The following is a 21,434-nucleotide window of genomic DNA, read 5'->3' as shown; positions in this document are numbered from 1 at the left end:
TACGCGGTGCCAGGAGGCAGCACTGGAGATGTACATGCCTTTGTTGGCCAAGAGCGCTATGAAGGATCTCCGTCACCCCACGCCTCGTGTGTCCGCACAGCCCCTTCCCCCGAGGCCCCGCGCCCGGCCCGGGCAGCCTCGGGCGGGAGCGATGCCCCGGGGCGGCGGTCGCCGAGCATGCCCGGCCGCGGGGCGGGCGGGCCCGGGCGGGGCGGCGCCGGGCGGGCTCTGAGCTGGGCTCGGGCCGGGCACACGGCCGGCAGCCCGGGAGGAAGCGCCGGCACTTCCTCCGGGGGAGGCCGGCCCGGGGGCGGTGCGCGCCCCGCGGGGAGCGCGGCGAGGCGGCCGCACACGGCGCGGAGGAGGCGATGCGGGCCGCCTGGGTGCTGCTGCCGGCGCTGGCCGCCCTGTCCGCCTACTACGTGTACCTGCCGCTGCCCGGCGCCGTGTCCGACCCCTGGAAGCTGATGCTGCTGGATGCCACCTTCCGGGCGGTGCAGCAGACGGTAAGGCGGCCCCGGCACCCCGGCTCTGGGGAGGCGGGCGGACATTCCCCGCGCCGGTACCGGAGGCGGTCGGAAGCGCGGTAACGGTGCCGGCCCGGGGCATCCGCGCAGCGGCAGCGGCCCCCGCACAGCCCTCCCGGCCCGGCCCCCGGCGCTGCCCTGTGGCTGGAGCCGAGCGGGGAGTGCCCGGCTCGGTGACATCGCGTGTGCGGCGGGCCGGAGCTGCGGCCGGTCCTGATGCCGGAGGGGAAGCGGGTTCGTGTCCCTGTGTAAGGCGCTGGCTCCGCGGCGACAGCGGCAGCGCCGCGCGGGACAGACAGCCCGGGGTGTCGCCCCTGTCCGTCCGTCCGTCCGTCCGGCGAGCGCCGCTCGGAACCGCCGAGCGCTGCCGGGGCTCCTGGCACAGCCTCGCCGCGAGCGGCTCCGTCTGCTGTGCCAATTTCCGGCTCTTGGTCAGGAAAAAAGAATTAGTGGGTTTTAATCTGATCCCTGTGCCTTAGGGAAAGAGGACATGTGAAGCGCTTTCAAATATTAAACTGTCTTGATCTGGAGTCTTATTACTAAAAAAACCTCTCTGAATGCTTGCTTTTTGTCACAGAGCAGTTGTCACTTAATGATTTCTCCCTTATTTTCTGCCAGTGTTTTTATGCTGACATGAAACAGAACAGAGATGGCAAAATTTCTGATAATTACTTCAGCTGTGAAGTTTGTTTTCTTCTAATATTATCCAGTCTTTCATAAGGACTCGTCAGTCATAGACAAGACTGATGAAAAGCAGGGTGTATGGGAAAATTGAAAGTTGTTTTGACTTAAAGTTCAGTTTACTGGATTGTTTTGAAATGTGCAAAAGGTTGTATTTTGAGCAGATGATGAGCCCTTCAAAAAGGGATTAAATGAGTTAGTGGACAGAGGGCTCATAAATGGACTAGGTGGGAATGTACCTGCTACATTCTTAATGCAGTAATGGTGGGTAGTGGGAAGCATGAGGACAGTGGATCACACCGTGTCCAAACTTGTGTATTCTGTCTGAATAGCTTCTCTGTTTGTCACCTTTGGAGACAGAGGCTGGGACTAAATGGATCATTCATCTGATTCCCTGGGACATCTTATGGTCCGATTGTGTAGCTGAATGAAAGCATGCCTCTAGGTTGAAATGATAAAATCTTTTTGCTGTGCAGATAAAACCTGGTCACTTGTAAATCGTCCTGTGTGATAGGCAAATGATGCAATACAATAGCTTAAATTCTGCAGTAAAATCTATGGCTTGACATTCACTCGCTCCATGTTTTTAACTCAAGTGACTGAACTGCAGGTGCTCAGCTTGCCCAAATTCATTGGTAAGCAGGGACAGAAGGGCCTTGGTACCTGCACAGCATGCTGCCTGCAGAACAGTGTCATGGTTTGTCCAGGAACACCTGAATCAAGGCCAGAACCGCTGGCTCAAGGAGACCTAACTTTAGAGAATGGTATGACTGTGGCTATTCATATGTATATTGCTGCTACCTCAGCTACACGTTCAGTTTGTTAATGTGGTGTGTTGGGTTGTAGATGCATTCTGGTACCTCTAGCTTGGAGGTTGAGGAGTATCTCTTTCTGACATATTCTAGAGGTCATATTTCCAGGAAGAGCTGGCAGGACAGAGCCTGGTGGGTGCCAGCTGGAGCAGGCTGGTGACAGGACTGAGGTGCCCACATCTGCCCCCTCTCTGGGGCAGGAAAGACTTTGTTAGGGGAAGGTGGTAATTTCTTCCTTGTTTACATCTCTGGCCTTAGAAATAAAAACTTCAATAGCGAGAAAAACTACTAACCAAGTAACAGTGCCTGTAACATCACTTGCAAAACAAAGAGACAAGTGAGTTTTACCCAGAAGTACGAAGGAGGTGAGTTGTTAGAGGTGCCCCAGTCACACAGCAGGTGAGCCTGTGGGGTCTTGGTTTCTGGAGAGAAAGAGAAGGTGCTTTCCAGGGGTTCAGAAGTCTTTCTAACACTGAGGCAGCACAGTCGGGAATAAATGACTGTCATTAGGAAGGAACTCTTTTGAACCAAAGGTCAGATTGTAAAAGTTAACCTTGTGTATTTACTTTGTTAGGCAGCTTTTGTGTGTGTGTATATATATATATATATATATATATATATGTATATATATAAAAATAAAGTGTATGTCCTTTTCTAGAGGTCAGCTTCCTCTTTCTTTCTCTATCAGCTGTTTCAAGGCTAAATGGTTTAACATTTCTCTCAGTGGAACTGGTGAACTTTCACCCACTTGTGAATGTATTTCAGCTTGGTGTTTTGCTTTATAGGTCTGATAGCTGACAGAAATACCTTTCTAATTTTAAAGTATTTGAAATGTATTTTTCCCCACAAACTTCATGTGCTTCAAATAAATTAATTGTCTTTTGCTTATTTTGAAATGGATTTGTCAAGACTCTGATGATTAAGTGTGACCATTTCTTGTTAGGGATAATGTGTTTGTTTACTCAGTGAATTAATAATCACTGAATAAAACACAATAGGGCTGTCACTGGCTTCCAGTGTACTAATGATAAGGTTTTTACATTTGCATGTAGAGTTTTGCCCCAGGCAGCTATAAATTTCTTTACAAGCTTGAGACTGAGTCAGTGTCCTGGCTCAGTGTGAGAATCCAACAAACTTTCAAGTATGATCAGGTGGTTTAAAACGTGTGTAATGTTTATAGGGCAGTTTCTTTAAGTAGGTTTCAAAACGTACTAAAGAAGGGAACTGATACTGCTAAAGTGTCAGTTTAAGTCTTAAACTGGGGGGAACAGAGGTAAGAAGAGCTGGAGTGCTTATCTGAGGTCACAAAAATTGCAGTGAAGGTGGTGAAAACTGAGATGACTTTCCAGATCCTTGTTCCTGTGCCCTCTCTAATGCCCTGTGCTGCTCTGGAAAGAAAACAGAGAAACTGAGACTTTAATGATATTAAAGAATTTTTGTGAAAATGCTTACCTAAGAAAGGGCAATTTGCCCATCACCTGTCTCAAAATGGGGCATGGTAACATTTTTACATTAAACTGGTGTAACACAATTTGAGATTAGGAATTAAAAACTTGTATATATATATATGTATACAGGTACATCAGAGCTCTGCTTCAGTGAAATTTGGGAAGCCACAGAAAGTTAATTGAGGATTGAGTTAATTGAAAGGATTGAGCCATAGATTTAACCATAGTAATTTTTTTCAGTTGGTGTCTATTTACAAGTGTCTAGAGGAACAATTTGTAATTCTGCTGTAACAGCAGTATTGATGACAGCATTTTGACTTCTTCCTCTAACCACTCTCCCTCAGAAGAGGAAAGAGAGCAGCACATGTTTATTCAAGTCCTTTGAAATAAGTTATTTTTGAACACCACTGTCAAGACACTTGCTATTCTGGTGCATGGCAAGGAAAGAGGAATTTTTTTGGAATTGGGACAACTGCTGGCAAAGGTTTGGAAGAATAAATGGATTGGCATAGAGGCCATCAGATAGATGTATATGGAAGAAAGCAGGCAGCTATACAGGGCAGAAAACTTCTCATCAGCCAAGTGTTTCCTTTATGCTTCTTCTCCACTCATTTTTGGAATAAAATAAACCATGGGATATCAACATTCAAGAGTAAAGAAAACAGTTGTGTTTCTTTCAAACATTTTAATTTCTCTCTACCCACATATTTCAGAGTGTGTGACTTCTGGACAGACATAAGTCATAGATGTAGGCAGTGCAGTAAGTTGTTGATGGTTCTGGATGCAAGAACAGTCTTAGAATTGATTTACAGTAAAACAGGTTTTTAGTTATGGAAGGTAGGTCTCACAGCACTGTCACTCAAGCAGAAACTGAACCACACTCTTAAGTTCTGCTTGCAGAAACAGGTAACTTGTGTTGCTGTAAAAGCAGATCATCATGGTTGAATAGGTATGTGAGCAAAATCTTACATTAAAACATAATTAGATTTTGTTTCTAATTAATAAACTGAAAAAACAGTCTTCCTGGTTTCTTTTTAGTTCTAAAGGAAATTCATAAAACTAAGAGCACTTGTCTTTGAAAATTGTCTTGTCTAATAGTATTAAAAAGACGTGTTCTTTACTGGGCAACAAGACACTTGCATTGAGAAATCTTTTTGTAAAATCACCCTTAAACAGGGTAAATTGCCCAAGATGCACACAAAACAATCTGTTCCACACACAGCTAAATGTGGAAATTATCGTGTTTATTTTTCACTAATCTGTTACTGACTGCAGACATTGTGTTGGCGTTTTGGCCTCTAATGTTTATAGAAGTGTCCTTTTCAAAGCAATGCCAGAACTGACTATAGTGTCTGTGTCTTTTAAGGTAGGAAGTTGAGCTTTAGACAGTTCAGCCTTGCAGTTCCAGCATCATTACTCAGTTGAGTCATGAGTGAGAGATTTGGCTGGGTCCCAAGTAGTGCTGGATGTACGAAGAGCCTTAGCTGTTTGCCCAGTTCCTGATGCCCCCAAAGCCTGAAAGGTCGGTGCAAGGCCTTGGCTCTGCCCGGCTGGGAGGGCACTGGAGGCAGCAGCTGGTGGCTCTGGAGGGAGTTGATTCTGTGTGCTGCAAGCGCGACCTGACCTGTCGCAATAATTCTGTGGCTAAAGGGCAGAGCCAGCGTTAGCCCAGGAAGTCGTCTGAGGACAGAGAGTCCCAATGTGCTGAGTGGTGTTAGAGGTTACTGGACATTTGCAACAAAAACTTTTGGGTTACTTTTTTGCAATAGAGAACACATGATGAGAATGGAATTCAAGTCCTTGAGGGATGTGAGTTTCTTCATTAAATTATCAGCTGAGGATCCAGTAGAAGAATTCATGTAATTTAGAGACAGATATTGGTGGTTAAAGGTGAAGTAATGGTGCCTCACTGCTGCAGTACTTTGTTCATTCTGGCCTGACTCCTTTCTTCATTTACTGAAAAATTTCTCCTACATCAGTTAAAATCTTTCATTACCTGGCACCTCATATCAAAGAGTTTACCAGAAGGAGAGTGTCAGTCTTGAACAGTTCAGTCCCTTGGGAGTGCCTGCATAGTCCTTACCTTAAAATCTCAGTCATGGGAATGTCCTGGCAAAAGAAAAGGAGATTTTGCTGTAGTGGAAAAATTTGCAGCTGTGACCCAGAGCGAGCAATGTGCTATGCCTGTAGCTGGCACAGCAGTTCTGGGCCAGTTGCCCACAGGCTTTTCATTTTTATACTATCTCCCCTTTCTTTCCTGTAGTCTCTTTACTTCCCCCTTTTCCTTATGCTTTCTCTTCCGTTCTACTAGCTTTTAGTATTACAGCACTGTCTGCTCTCCCTTTTCACCAGAGAACCTCTCCTCTCCTCTCCTCTCCTCTCCTCTCCTCTCCTCTCCTCTCCTCTCTCTCCACATCCAAACATATGCATAATCCCCAAATATATTGAAGTGTTACATTGGATAACCTGCAGCAGCCCTGCAGGTTGTAACTGGAAGGGTGGTAAAAACCACAACTACCAGCAAAGATCAAACCCAGTATTGCTCACATGAGATGAACAGTTCCAGTTTTACCCCAGATTCAGGGGGATCCAGCTGCTGCCAGAATGGCTGGTCCCATCCTTTCTCCTGCTCCTCTTTCCTGCCTTGGGGAATCAGTAAGGCGGTGACATGACTGAAGTTTAGTGTTTCTCTGGCTCTGCTGGGTTTGTATTTAACTGGTGCAGCAAGATCATGCTCTGAGGCTTCCAGGGGTACCCCAAGAAAGGTGTCAGGGAAGAACAGGCATCAGGATGGGCAGGGCTGTCCTTTAAGCGGCAAGGTATTCCTAGAGGAGAGTTGGCCAACCACATCTTTGCCAGGAGTATTAGTACAGACTGCTAAGATATGATAGGTATTTCTTTTAATATTTAGAGAGAGGAAAAGAAGACATTTATTTGTGAGAACTTCGGGCAAGACTGGCACTTTGCCAGCAAAAAGTGCAATCCTGGTGCCTTGTAAATAACAAGCCAATAGGCTCATTAGACCAATTGACTAACAGAGAATCTATCTGATAAATGCTTGGCACAAAAACTGCCCATGCCTGATAAAGGATTGTTGCCTTTGTGTGCTGGTGTGGAAAGCATCTCTTCCAGGTTTCTGGGTTCTTGGAAAGAGTGGTCTATTCTAGGAGAAATAGGCATGAAAGAGCATGGTAGGCTGCAGAGGGCCAGGGTGCTGTGTGGTTTGAAGAACAGGGCAAAACACTTCTTGGTAAACACCACTAACTAGCCTTGAAAACAAAACATTCCTGATTCCAGAGAACATGTGGTAATCTTCTCTACAGAGAATGCAAACTAAAGTGGAAGAAAATAAAAGCGAGATGTCTATTGCAGCACAGTCAGGCTAAATAAAATCTACAAAAACATTCTTTTCTTGAGCAGTATTTCTAAGACTGCTTCGCAGCGGTTACCTCCCCTGGGAACTTCCATAGGGCACAGAGAGGATCAGACCTTTATGTGGTTACATCAGTGGCAGCCAAACAATTTGTGTGCCAGATTATTAATAGATGTATTGCTCTTCAGATTTCAAAACTAGTCTTGGGCTTTCCTGTGGGAATTTTAAGTAATGGTGGGAGAAGAACATGGTCTGAAACTCGGAGATGCAGATAGCCTTGTGAATTCAACATTTCTTCCTGCCAGGCAGATATTTTGTGTTTCTTCTCCCAGAGAAAAAACTTGCAGTATGAAGAAATGATGTCCCATCCAAAAAGCAGCAAACATTTTAAAATTTGGATTCCTACCAAGCCATCTCAGCAGGGTGATGTTAGCACAAGTTAAAGCAAGAAAATAAAGTCGTTTTTTTTTAATTCTTGTTTTGGAAATGGATTCCACATAACAGCCCATTGTATTTGGTGTAAATTTGGGGGGGGGGGGGGGGGGCGCGGGTTTAAATATCAAACTTGTCTTTTCTTCTACAGCAGTCTGCAGTGGGAGTTGTGCAGGGCCTTTCCTGTACAGAACCTGGATGAAAGCAAATACTTCAACTTTTTTTTAACATTCAAACTGATTAGGACAGAGAAAAAAAAAAAGTACATTTAAGAGATTGTGGCTGTAAGATCTCCTTTGGAGGAGAAGATGCTGAGTGCTTCAAAACTTGCATTTCTTCTGGATTGGGGTGTGTGCAGATTTTGTACAGATTAAACTGGCAGCTGTCTGTTCTTCAGCAGGTGAATGTGGTTAGACCAGTACCTGGGTGACCCTGCTCACTCTGTGTCAGCTTCTTGAATTCTTTGTAGCAGGTTATACTGCTCCAGTGGGACTGGCAGAATTCACACTGCAAAGTGGGTGTGTGTAGAAAAGCCCTATACAACAGGACACCTCTTCCTGTTCCAAGTATTTGCTACCTGGACATAAAATAAAAGGTCCCAGCTGACAGTTTTCCTAGTGGTAGTGTTCCTACAGGTACATGTTAAATACATGTGTTAATTTTACTTCCTGACTCCATTGCCTTGCCTGAGAAAGTTGTACTAAAGGCCTTGCTGGTTATCCAGTGTCTGAGCTCAAAGGGGAAAGACCTCCACTACTTTTGCTTTTAAATGGTCACTCTGGACACTGCGGTCCTTTGGCTGCCCTTTTGCCACCCCTGGTGCACCATCCAGGGCATGGGAACAGGTATGCACTACAAATAGTGGGCAGGTCATGTGTGGGGAGCAGGTCATGACCATTTCAAAGTGGAGGAGTGCCTTGAATCCCAGTAGTGTTTACTGAGAGAAACAGGTTTCTAATCAAGGCAAGAGCAAAATTTTAAAAATAAATATGGAAATAAAAATCCTGGATAGCTAAAGGGGATAAAATCTGGCTCCTTCTACCATAAGGAGACGGAAGGATCAGATCATTTTTCAATTTCTTAGTGTTTAATCACATAAAAAAGTAACACACTTGAGTCTCTGGGGTTGGAAAAAAAGTCATTAACCTACTGTTGTTCTTGACTAGTGTTTCAGATCCTTCCCAGTTCTGCAGGTAAACACAGGACAAGCCAAAAAACGCCATTATATTCCTTTAAGACTATTACTGTTTCCAAATATCTTTGCAGTCCTTGGGAATTTTTCTTAATTTGGAAGTAGAAAGACTTATGCTTTGCAGTGGAACAAGAGAAATAATCTGCATTTTTGATACTTTATCACCAAAAAATATCTCCTGTGTAGTATTGCCCTCTGCTGGCATCAGTCTGAGGAGCTTCACAGGTCCCCTAGTGGAACACGAGGGTTGTTCCCTTCCAAGGTGTCTTTCAGAGGATCTGCGTGTTCGTTCATGGCTGTGATCCACAAAGTGCTCATAATTTAATTTTATTTTTCCACAGAAATTTTTCTATGGGCAGCGTTTTGTTTTAATACAGCTTTAAAAACATTAGAGGTTCTTGATAAAATTTCATTTTCCAGTAAATATTGTATGAATCATGTAGGACCTGCCCTTTGAAGGCAGTTGTATTTGCACATCAGCGTGGTAGAGTATGATATGCTCTGAAGTAACAAAAATTTCTTTTCTTCTTTTCCCCCCTCTAGTGCCACCTGATTCACTATCTGAGACTCAGCCATCACTTGATAGTTCTGAATTATTTGATTTGCACCTTTGACAAGCTGAAGTCTGTCTCCTCTGAAGACATTAAAATCACGGATGCTGTTTTTGATGGCGTGGAAGTGAGAGTGTTTGAACCTCCAGCCAAGGGAGATGAAAGCCTCAAGCGCAGCGTTGTTTACATCCACGGAGGGGGCTGGGCCTTGGCAAGTGCAAGTAGGTGTCTGACAGTAATTAAATAGGATTTCAGTCTGCTTTTCTCCTAGCAGGAAAAGCCAAAAGCTCTTTTTCCTGCCAGGAATGGCAGTTTTGCTTAGATGTACCTGAATTCAGTAGTGATGGTCTCCACTCTGATGGATCACGTCTAAGGAGAGAGGGAGAAAAATATTGTGAACACACAGCAGAAGTGCATATCTTATCTGCATGTGAGCTGTAAAAGGACCAAAAGGTTAATTTTATTGCATCCTGAGAGGAAAAAATAGCTTATTGATTAAATTTCTGTGATGCCTGGGTGGGCTGCTTGGGCCAGTCTCTCACTTTCTGAGGTAATGTGCAAAAGTCATTTCTTGGTGATCACGTTCCACTGGCTACATATAAGGAAATTACATGGGTTTGCCCCATTTTCAGACAATAATTAGCAGAACACTGAGCTGATTTACATTGCATGCAACAGCCTTGCTAATGTTTGGTTCTTAAATAACACCTACCTGGGAATACACGCTGCTGAGCACAGACAGGAGGAGGGTGAGGGAAACAAGTAGAGGTTGGTTCCTCCTTGGGTTCTTCCTTAGGGACTACAACCACCACTAGAATAATTACCTTGAAATTTAATGCTGTTTACTCCATTAACTTGGAAACCACAAACATAATCAGGGGAAGTGAGGTACAGCTATAGGCAGTGATAAGGTAACCACTGATTCCTTCCACATTGTACAGGAGGAAAACAGCCTTGGGAGTCAAAGGGCTTGTGGCTCCTGTGGCTGCTCTGAGATCCAGATCTGAGAAGAGACTTCTCCCTTTTCCTTCCCCATTGTTCCCATGACATCCTGAAGTCCATAAAGCCCTGATTCTACAGCTTCCTCTACAGAAAAAAGAAAATCAGTGGATTTTTACAAAATGATACGAAACACAGACTGTACTGATTGCATTTGGACTCTGGATGTACAAGTCATTTAGACCATGATTTGAGTGAGATTCAGGTTCCTAAATAACTTTAAAATGTGGCCTTCACATGCCTTTGGAAATTCCAGTCTCTTTGTCCTGCAGCAGTTAAACATTTTACTCCTCTTCCTACAGAGGAATTGTGCTTTGAGATGGGTTTTCTTAGATCTGCCTAAAGGATATTTGTTAACCTCCTGCCTGCATCATTTGTTCTGTAATAGTTTGCATATGACTCTTGTTGTGCAAACATTTATATTAAATTGCTGCACTTTGTCAGGATGATTATAGCTTGGCTTTGTCAGATGTGTCACTGAGTCCAAGGTGCAGAAGTTAATGACACAATTGCTACACCTAAATATTAACTTCTAAGACTGGATACTTTAGAAAACATTTTATGTCCTAGTATATTTTATAGTACTGGGAACCAACAATTAAGTAACTGGAAAGGAACAAAATTAAAGATAATCAGTCCTCTGATAAATAGGATAGCTGTGATTAATCCTCCCTTAAATGAGTAGCTCAGCTGACATTAATAGGGCAACTCACTTGAATTAAAGCAATGCATGCTATAATGAAATGAACCACAGGCAGTGACTCATACAGCAGTAACCTTCTCTGGATGTAAATGCCCCCAAACCATGGGCTGCCTTAGATTTTGGCCAAATGAGAAAATTGTGATAGGTGGGTGAAATGACATGTCTGAAGTCACCAAAAAACAGATGAGGAAAGAGGCATTAGACTGCAGGATTCTGTACATTCCTTCTGCTGTAGTATGGATTTGGCACTTGAGCAGGTGTGGATTGATCTTATTTATCATTTACTCTGGTAGTAAAATCTGATGGGTTCTATCTGTTTGATAGCTGTATGTTTTCTGAGAAAGCTTAATGACAGCTTTGTGACTATTGACTCACATGTCCCTAACACCTTGTCCTTCCCTTCCAGGAACAAGCCTTTACAACAATCTCTGCAGAATCATGGCTGAATCTCTGAACGCTGTTGTTGTCTCTGTTGAGTGAGTAATTTAAAACTGATCAAGTAATTTTAAGGTATTAGAAATGTGTAACATAGTTCTTTTAGTTTCTCCTTCAATAGTGGCTTCTCTATAAGGCTGTAACTTGGACAGTAATTTTTCTGTACCGCCTCATACCTTTATCCTTTTAAAATTAAAACGAATTGGAGCGGTATCAGAAATTCATTTGGTTTTCTAATTATTTTAGAATACACTGTGAGGTCTGGCAGTTTCCTGCTGCTCTTGCAATCTCCCACTGTTCCAGTCCTCTCTTTTAAGCCTTGTGCTTCCCTCAAGAGCAGAAGACTGCCAGACAGCAGAGAAGCAGGGCTGCTTTTTTAACATGTTGAGCAATTCCAAGGCAAACAAACCTCTTGATTAGCTAAATACATTACCTAGACGACACCAACTTGATTGGTACTGTTCCCATCTTTATTGTCAACTTCAATATTTTCTTTTTTAAACTAAACCACTTGATAAAATTACTCAAGTTTCCCACCTGCAGTTCATTACATACCAAGCTTTGGGATCTAATTGCAACTTAATTATATGGAGTTGATGTTACTCATTTAATGCTTATTGTAGTGTACTTTAAAGGGTTGGGGGGTTATGTTTATTTTTTCTTACTGTTTTAGTTTTTTATTATTAGAAACAAGAAAAACTACAAAAACAGCTGTTGATTATTCCAGACAGGCAGCAATCACAATATTGAAAAGTTCCTTATTATTCCTTTTCTGATTTATGCTGGTATCACTCTGTCTGTTGCTCTGAATAACTATTACCTCTTTTCCTTAATCATTACATCCTTCAATCAAGGGGTGTGTATTCAATTAGCCAAGTCTAATTGGATTCCTCGTTGGTCTAATTGCAAATCTCACTTTCACAATCCATGCACAGTTTACTGTTACGCTGTTTTGCAAGAAGCTCCCAAAGGACACTCTCAGATTCCTGTATATACAAGATACAGACTGCTTTCTGACAGCAGGTCACAATTGGAGTTTTGAAAGTTGTAATCTTAAGTTTAAAATTTATTCTGCATATGAAACTTCTTTAGCTTACAATCTAAAGATGTTTTGAGTCAGAGAACTGAATTCTTGGTTGGCTAGGCTCTACTGAGAAAGTGTAAAATCTGTAGTTTGAAAAGCTGGAAACTTTGCTTTGTACCATAAAGCCCAGTAACAACTCTTGGATGTCAAATTATCCAGTAAATACAAGCAGATTTCTCCTGCACTGTTATTTAGAAGCTGAGGAAGGCTCATGTGTGGGATTCAGCTGCTGGCTCTTCCTGGCAGACTGCTCTCTGTGCCTCCATCCCCCACCTGCCCAGTGGGTGTATTTCTGCTCCTCTCCTTGATGTAGGAAAGGAATTACTGTATCTTTTGCATTGGAGAAAATTGACATTGCTTAATTTCTTGGCTACTTTTCATTGGATAGCAAGGTTTATTCTCTCCTGACATCAGTAAAAATTTGGGAAGCAGAAATGCTTAGGTGTTTGGCTCAGCCAAACAGGAGCATGTTGGGTGTGTATGATTTACTCACCCTCATGCTTGTTAAGGTGGGAATTCGGATCAAAACCAGGCAGGGTGTAACAACTCCCTTGCCAAGGGTGTCTTAACTATTGAATTTTAATAATGCATGATGAAATACTCCATTGTAAATTTCAGGAAAGTGCTGCACAATTTTATGCTATCTTGGTATTATTCATGTCTAGTAGGTTCATTTTAATTTTTCCAAATTAGAACATTAATTATAAGATTAAGTCTTACATACGTATTACACACCTCCTACTTCTCCTAATGAAATACTATTTATCCTAATGAAATATTTATTTCCAGTAAGGGTTATCTGATACCACCTGTAAATCCTAAAGGAGAGGTACAATAACACCAGTACAATAAAGTAAAGATAAGAATTGTTTCTCATCCCTTTCCTTTTGCAGATACAGGCTGGTGCCCGAGGTGTGCTTCCCCGAGCAGTACCACGATGCTCTTCGTGCAACAAAGCATTTCCTGCAGCCTGATGTCTTAGCTGAGTATTCAGTGGACCCCAGTCGAATTGCAATCTCTGGGGACAGTGCAGGAGGGAATTTGGCAGCTGCTGTGTGCCAGCAGGTAACATCCACTGAGTGTTCTGTATTGCACTACTGCAGTCCAGCCCAGGGACTGGCAGGGTCTTTGTGCTGCACCATCACAAGGTGATGTGCCACGCCTGAAAACAGAATGGTAGAAAGCCAGAATCTGTTAATATTCTTTCTGTACAGTGACTCAGTCACTATATGAGTCACATAGGTTGTGATGTGTTGTTATAGTCACAAGTTGTTATGGACCAGAGTTTAAGAGCAAGTAGCTAAATGACTTTTTTTTAACCTATTTTGCTAGTGAACTCCTTGTTTTTCCAAGTAGGCCTAATTTCTTGATATGGTTGCCTATTTTTAGATAATTGTCTCTGGAAATATGCTTTTATTTCTTTCAAATACAAATGAAGGACAAAATATACAGTAAATGGAGCTTAATTCTTCTGTTAAATTGTCTTCCTGTAGCATTTTGCATTTTTAAGAAAATTTCTTTTGTGTATCTGCAGTTTAAATGTAATCTGAATTTGATCTAGCAAAGAGTTTAAAGGAGACCCGAGGCAAGTAATATTTTTCACGGTTGAATGAAATATTATTATTACTAACTTATTCTTATTTCCATAACCATTAGTGATACGAAAGCAGATACCATGTCCAGACAACTAATTATCATGACAACCTTGCAATATTAAATTAGGGTGGAAAAATTAATAAGAAACAATTACAACAAAAGCTTCAATATTGAGGACTGATAAACATGATAGTGCCACGTTTTGGAAACAGCATTCCTAATTCGATTTCCTGATGCATAATTCTTTTTAAACCAGATGAGACATGATAGGGCACTGGGTATCTTGTGCAGGAGATGAAGCAAAGAGTTTGCTGACTATTCCAGTAAGGCAATCAGGGGGCACCAAATTTGTAATTGGTAGACTTAAATCAAATTCAGGTCAAGTCAGACACAGAGAGGTGCTTCTGCACCAGATGCATCTTTGCTAGAAGAAACTGTGGATGCCAGCAATCTGCACTGGCTGAAAAAAAACCCAATTAGATCAATTCACGGAAGAAAAATCCATGGAAAGCTCTTAAAAGCAAGAGTAGCTCCTTTGATTCAGGAAATCCTGCTGTTGCCACTTGTTCAGCTGGGCACTGTGTTAGAGAAATGCTACTTTACACATCTTTTTTTCTTCTTACTCCCTGCAATAAACTGATGTCACTGGTTTCTATTGGGAACGGGATGCTGAATCTGCCTGAATGGCCACTTTACGAGAGAAGAGAAAGATCAGGCTGGTAATACTTCAGACAAAACAGCCGCATTACCTGTCTAAGAGCAGAATTCACTCTAAAACTGTCAAATGAATGTTTGCTTTCCTAAAGTTCCACATTGATACATGTTTCTTTTCTGTATAATTCTTAATTCTGTCCTGTTTTTCACACAGCTTAGCAAAGATGAGGATTTGCCTGTCAGACCGAAACTGCAGGCCTTGATTTATCCAGTCCTCCAGGCGTTTGACTTCAACACGCCTTCCTACCAGCAGAACATGAACATGCCCGTGCTTCCTCGCTACATCATGATCAACTACTGGATCGATTACATCAACGGCAACTACGACCTGGCCCACGAGCTGCTCATCAACAACCACACCGCGCTCAACGTGGGCCGGGCCCTCTCCTTCCGCGCGCGCCTCAACTGGACGTCCCTGCTGCCTCCCTCCTTCAAGAAGGACTACAAGCCCGTGGTGCAGACCACGGGCACGGCGGCCATCGTGGAGCGGCTGCCGGCGCTGCTGGACGTGCGGGCGGTGCCGCTGCTGGCGGACGACGCGACGCTGGCGCGGCAGCCGCGCACCTACGTGCTGACCTGCGAGAACGACGTGCTGCGCGACGACGGCGCCATGTACGCCACGCGCCTGGAGCGCGCCGGCGTGCCCGTCACCCTCGACCACTTCCACGACTGCTTCCACGGCTGCATGATCTTCACCGTGTGGCCCACGGATTTCTCGGCCGGCGTGAAGACCAGGAACAGCTACATCAAGTGGCTGGATGAGAACCTGTGAAGGGAGGGCCCCTGGGCTGGAAGGCGCAGGGTGGGTGCGTCGCTGCGGTGTCTGTTTGGCGGAGGAGCAAACAATCAAAAAGTGCACTTTTCTGAATTGTGACTTCACTGTTCGGCTGCAGACCCCTAACTGCAGCATTTTCTAGCTCCATTGGCCTTGCCCAGTAAAGAATTTTGAGGAGGATTTTTTTTTCAAACCAGTCTTTTTTCCACTTTCTCCCAGATGACTATTGCCAAACATAAACACGTGTTGAGCAGGGAGATCAGGATTCCTGCAGCATTCCAACCTGTCTGCAACTTCAAGCTTTGACTCTTAATTAAGTACAAAGACCCTGGCTTTGAAGTGATGTGAGATAAATCCTAACATCTACATCTACTTCTGAATATGTAAAAACCGTGAGCTAGTGTTAAGCATCTGATCACAGTGAGAACCTTGGGCAGCAGGGCCATGAATGTGAATGACAAGCAAGGATTTAGGTGTTGGCTTTTTGCCATAGACAAACAGCTCATTTAAATTTTTAAAAATATTTTTTGAAAAAGCTCTTCTAGGCAGTTAAAACGATGCTAGATGAGTCTCTTAGCCAAACCGGTAATTCAGCTTTGGAATTTGGTCTTTACTACCTTTTAATAAATATATTTTTAGAAGGTAAAGGACTAAATGTATTTTCGATAAAAAGTATGATAGCATACACACAAATAGATAAAATATTATGTGATAAGATAAAATACTGTGTGTGGCAGCAGAATCCAGGTTTCCTGTGTGAGTGACCTTCAAAGCTGACTACTTATTTGGCTGAAGAATGTGACTTCACCTGTGTTTAAAGCCTCAGTTATATGACCTCCTTACAGAAAATACTGACCTTACTACAAATAGTCTGCTGTGTGGTTTGCACTAATGTTTGTAATTAATAGTAGAAACTTTTGTTCATTGACTTTTCTTTTGTGTTTGTAGTTTTTATTGTATTTCCTGCTTCATGAAAGGAGGAAAGCAAGCGAATACAAGTGGGCTCCAGTCTATACAGAAGATTTAATTCTGAGCTTTGCAGCTGAGCTTTGTCTGTCTTGTAGACTGCTCTAGGTAAGATGATCTCGCAGCAAATCTGTGCAGTTTGAGCCAGTCTGTAAAGTTCAGACAGGCAGGAATGGGGAGAGAAACCACTTTGTGACTGTCTATTGTCCAGGCTGCTCACAGCTTGCAGAAATGAAGGTGGTGTCAAAAGCCAAAAGAGGAGAGAGTGGGAGATGAAATTCATCCTCAGCTTTACCACAGACTTCCTGTGGGTCCCCAGGAGAACAACGTCATCTCCTTGCACCCCACTTCAGGGGAGGCAGTGATTTCCTACCTCACAACAGAGCTGTGAAGCTGAATTCTCAGGCATGGGTGAGGCACATGGATGGGAATGTGACTGCAGGCACTCTGCAGCTCCCATGGCTTTTGACTTTCCATCCTTCTCCAAGAGCTGGCTCAGAGCAGCCTGTCCCACATCAGGGATGCTGCTGGGCTTGGGTCCTGCTGAGCAGTTTGCTCTCCTCTGTCCTGGTTCAGGAACCCTAAGGTGAGGCTTCTTAGCCCTTGGAGATCATAACAAAGGCTATTTCATTAAAGCATTCGTTATAACAGGATTCTGAAAAGTTCATCAGGTTCTGGTAGATCAAACTGCCTTCTGACATTTAAAATACATACAGAGCAGTCCCCTTTGACTGGGATTTAAATTAAGTAGGAGAATGGCTTTGCTGAATCACTGCTTCCTGGAAACACCAGGTTGTTAACGTGGTTGTGTGTATTAAAAAAAACCATTAATGAGACAAGGCCTGGATGTCAGCTCAGTCATGCAGGCCAAAACTCATTCCCAGCATGGTTCACACGGAGATCACAAGGCAAAGCTTTTTCAACAGTGGCCCAGATTGTTCTTCCATTTAGCATTTACAAAGATTTGGTGGAATTAGAGCAACCAAGTGACAATCTGAATCAGAAAAAATTTTGATCAAGAAACCAAATTAACACTATAGAGGAATTAAAACTTTTTATCTGGATTTAAGCTCTTTCCTCCTTTTCCCCATAAATACAACTTCATAGATTGTATGCTTTGAACAGACAAAGTTATATCTATTCAAAAACAAGTTACTAATCTGCCCCAGAGTCCTTTCCCTTTATATGGAGACAGCTACATTTACCTGATCTTAAACTATGACTAAAATAGTAAAAAAAAAAAAAAATCACTGTACTGAGTTATAACAATAGGCTGCTTCTTGCCACTTGAAAGAGTAAACCCATGTCAGAAAAGATACAATTTATATCTACTCACTGTCATTAGTGTAATATGTAGATATACTATGATTATATATCATAGTATAACTGTGGTACTGGAAAAAAATGGTTAATATTCCTATAAGTCTTATAATAATTAGTTTTTCTGAGAGCTTTCTGCAAAGCTTTAGCTCAGCGTTTGTTTATAGCTAAGTTATAAATATCTGTTACGAATCTAAAATATAATTGCTGCTGTTTTGGTTTTTTTTTTTAACTGAATGAAAGGGAGAGCTGGAATATATATATATATACACATATATATATTCCTGGAGTGGGTTGTAAATTTCCTTCATGCACTGAAGCACATTGAAGTCTTGGCACAAGAAATAAGTAAGTTTATAACTGGAGTGAACGTGTTTACGAAGCCGTCAGCAGCCGGTGCGATGGCCGAGATCTCAGCGCCACATGGATGTGATGCACGCTCTTACCTACTTCTGTCAGAGCATCTGGACTACTTTGATCTTGCAGCCTTGTGGTTTAATACCTGAGAGCTGCAGAGACACCTGAGGGATCCTACAACATGCAAAAAAAGAGGTCTGAATTCCAGTTCTAAAAAGACAGCTGTCTTTTTAAATTCAGTGTAACCCTTGAACTGAGTTAGTCCCAACCCATCTTTCCTCCTCCTGTGCTTTGTCCTCCTTTGCAAACAGTCCCCGTGTCCCAAAATGAAAGTTTAGGGTTGTTTCCAGCTGTGTTGCTACAAGCTCCTAGGAACTGACTCAGGGTTATAGAAAGCAGATGCCTGGTAGCGAGGGATTAAGATTAATCCATGTTACAACACCTGGATTTGTTCCTGTGTTTTTGTACATCCCCAAGTGTTTCCTTGGGTTCATCTTGCACCTTCATCCCTTGGTTATTTCAAAAAGCAGTTTAAGGCATGATGTAGGATCAGAGCAAGTGTTTGTAGCAATATTTCACCTGTGCATGGTAGAGTCTTTTCAGAGAAGATGTTCAATAAATTTGTTTTCTTATCATGATCTTGGCTTTTTTTGTAGGTAGTTTTTCTTCCCCTAGTACAATTAGATTCTATCCCTCTATTGCAAAAGTATCTTGTTCCTGATGGCTATCAAAGCATTCAGATGACAGCATTAAAAAAAAAAAAAAAAGCAAAATCAACTTGCATAACAGAATCTATACTCATTCTTATCCTGCTTTCATAGACCTGAGAACTCTTATTACTGGGTTCCCAATATTTTGGCTAATATTTGCAGGAATAGATGGAGATTTTGTGTCCTTGGCTGAGGACCTCTTAAAGGATGGGTGTTCAACATTTCTGGAAGCCCAGACCTCTTTCAAGAGGTTTCATGATGCATAAAAATCACAAATAAGTTGAATTTCATAACCTTCATCTAAATAATTTCAGAACTGCATTCCCAGTCAAAGCAGAAAGGCCACTGTGAGTTTTAACACTTACAAACTAAATAGAAATACTTCATATTTAAAACATTATTTTGTAGTATTTGGGCCTCTATATTTTTTAATCTCTTATCAAACTTTACTAGAAACTTTTACAAATAAAAATATTGGAAATAAGTAAACTTGAGAAACCTTTTAAGCTGCTATGATCTGTAACAATGATATTGTTAAAAAATTCCAATACCAGTTGGTTTCATGTTCTCATATTTATGATGTTCAAAAGCCCAACATACAACATATTGATGTGAATGCATTCAGTACCTTATGCATGAGTGGTTTTTGCTTTTTGTCCCAGAACAGAGGAAAGATTTGTAAGATCTCATTACCAAGTGTAATTTGAGATGTGCTATCAAAATGAAGAACAAATAAATTAAATGAAATATACCTGTGTCTTATTTTATTTTTCCCAGGACCACTGGTTTTGTATTTCTGAGCATTTCCAGTCTGATTTTTGGTTGTTTTCAAGGCAGGAGACTTCTGTGTGTCTGTGGGCTGTGAGGGTCACCTCCTTGTACTTCACTTCTGCCAAATGGTTAATGGTGACCACATCTGCTGGAGCTGAAGAGTGGAAAAACCTGCACTGCTGCTGTTGTTCTTCTTCAAGATAAACAGCAGAACTCACATTCTGATGTATAAACACATTTTTATTTGTCTGTAGGTTATGTGTATGTTTGAAATTTGGTTTAGCCAGCAAAAAAGTGCAGGTTCCTTTCACATATTTTTTTTCTGACCTGCAACCCATTTTCTGCCCCTGTTCTCTCATTTATTGATCGTAGCAGCATTGCTTTTGAAAAATCCTAATGGGGGGGGGGGGGGGGGGAGGGGTGTTCCCATTTTGTCTAGCAGGCTCCTGTGCCTTTCACAGAATACAAAGCCTTTCTTCTGATAAAAATTTAAAAGTGGGGAAAAAATGCTTCAAAGGAATTACAACCCTATTTTTTAAGCCAGCAAGAGTCATATTCCTGCTTGCGTGAAATTGAATGCATGAAGTTGAATGCATGAAAAACAGTCTGGGCCACATAAAACTTTTTTTTTCCAGTGATGTTTTCTCAGATGTCATAAAACATCTGACTGGGCAGGGCTTGGCAAGGCAGGGCAGTGCCTCCCTCAGCTGAGTGAGGCTGTGACCACATCCCCTGCTTGTCCCTGTGCCCTATTTCCCATCTCCCACCCTCAGCTGGAGCAGCAGCGAGTGCCCCATGGGGCTGCGCCTGAGCCAGGTGTGCCTGACACAGCTGGATCCCAAAATCCTCCTGTATCCCGCCTGCCTGGGTTCTGCTCCTTGCCTCACACTTACAAAACTCTTTGGAGCTGGGCCATGTTTTATTTTGTTCATCCTCAGGGGAGACACATGTTTTCTCCTCGCTTTTACTTCCAGTTTTTCTGGCACTAAGCCAGTGGCATTTACTTCTTTTGTAAATGTCATGTAAATAGCTGGCAGCACATCATTAATGTGAGACTAAATTCACGCCTAATGTAAATCTAATACTTTTCCCAAATTATTTTCTACACAATTTTAAAGGGCTTATCAACTATTCAGCCGGAACACAGGAAAAATAAAACCAAGAAAAGAAACCCTGCAATGGCTCCTTTGAAGCTGTTTTTACAGACACAATATTTTAAATAACTTTTTCTGATTTGATGAAATGTAGAGAACACTAAACACTTCCATTACAACAACTATTCATTTCTGAAGCAGAATTTCAAGCCCCAACACTTCCTATCATAAGACAATCTAGGGGTATAGAAGAGGCAAAATGTGTTAGAGAATAAATTTTATATTAAGAGACCTAAATCAGCAATAATAATTGGTGTTATATTGGTGTTATAGAAAATATTGGTGTTATAGAAAGTCCCTCTCCTACAAACGCTGGGCCAGTGTCAAGACAGGTGCAGTACACTCAGTGCCATTGAGAGGTGGGATTTGGGGTGTGGTGAAGGAATAAAGGGAATTCTTCCTGTTAACCCAGTAATTTCACAAAAATCTAATTCCACTCTGGAGTTTCTAGTTGTAAGTCAATCATTTGCAGTACAGCCAGCAGAGGGAGCGTTTAAAGCAAAGTCTGGTGCAGCAATTTCTGAAACCACCCTGTCAAGCAGGAAGTGTTATTGTGGGAACTGCGCCAGAACGTTGGGGCAGCCCAGCCGTGACTTGTGAATTCATGCACGGACAAGGCAGGAGAGTCGTGCCAAGGGGGAATTACTCAGAGTTCTTGCAAAAAAAAACCCCAAAACAAAACACAAAAATAAAATAAAAACCAAAAAAACCTAAAACCCAAACAAACAAGCACTTCATAACCATTCCATCCCAGGGACGCCCCATCCCTGGAAGTGTCCAAGGCCAGGTTGGACATGGCTTTGAGAACCCCGATCCAGTGCAGGGGTGTCCCTG

At 42.4% G+C, this 21,434-nt stretch overlaps 1 protein-coding gene across 1 annotated transcript; it reads left to right on the top strand.

The window, feature by feature from the left end:
• The first annotated feature begins 228 nt into the window (after positions 1-228).
• NCEH1 (neutral cholesterol ester hydrolase 1) lies at positions 229-19,426 on the top strand. The gene is made up of 5 exons (XM_041467723.1): positions 229-506; positions 9,009-9,237; positions 11,125-11,194; positions 13,131-13,302; positions 14,702-19,426. Exons 1-5 carry the CDS (start codon positions 369-371, stop codon positions 15,317-15,319), a joined length of 1,227 nt encoding a protein of 408 aa, XP_041323657.1. The 5' UTR covers positions 229-368; the 3' UTR covers positions 15,320-19,426.
• Positions 19,427-21,434: the final 2,008 nt, after the last annotated feature.

The sequence above is a fragment of the Pyrgilauda ruficollis genome, unplaced genomic scaffold (assembly GCF_017590135.1).
Source record: "Pyrgilauda ruficollis isolate IOZ18807 unplaced genomic scaffold, ASM1759013v1 scaffold21, whole genome shotgun sequence".
NCBI lineage: Eukaryota > Metazoa > Chordata > Aves > Passeriformes > Passeridae > Pyrgilauda > Pyrgilauda ruficollis.
This window is presented reverse-complemented; position numbering and strand designations above follow the sequence as displayed.

Excerpts from the sequence above, each read along its gene's own strand:
- NCEH1 (XM_041467723.1), top strand. The coding sequence starts at position 369 with ATGCGGGCCGCCTGGGTGCTGCTGCCGGCGCTGGCCGCCCTGTCCGCC. Across the intron at positions 507-9,008 it reads TCCGGGCGGTGCAGCAGACG|TGCCACCTGATTCACTATCT; the intron begins GTAAGGCGGCCC and ends TCCCCCCTCTAG. Across the intron at positions 13,303-14,701 it reads CAGCTGCTGTGTGCCAGCAG|CTTAGCAAAGATGAGGATTT; the intron begins GTAACATCCACT and ends TTTTTCACACAG.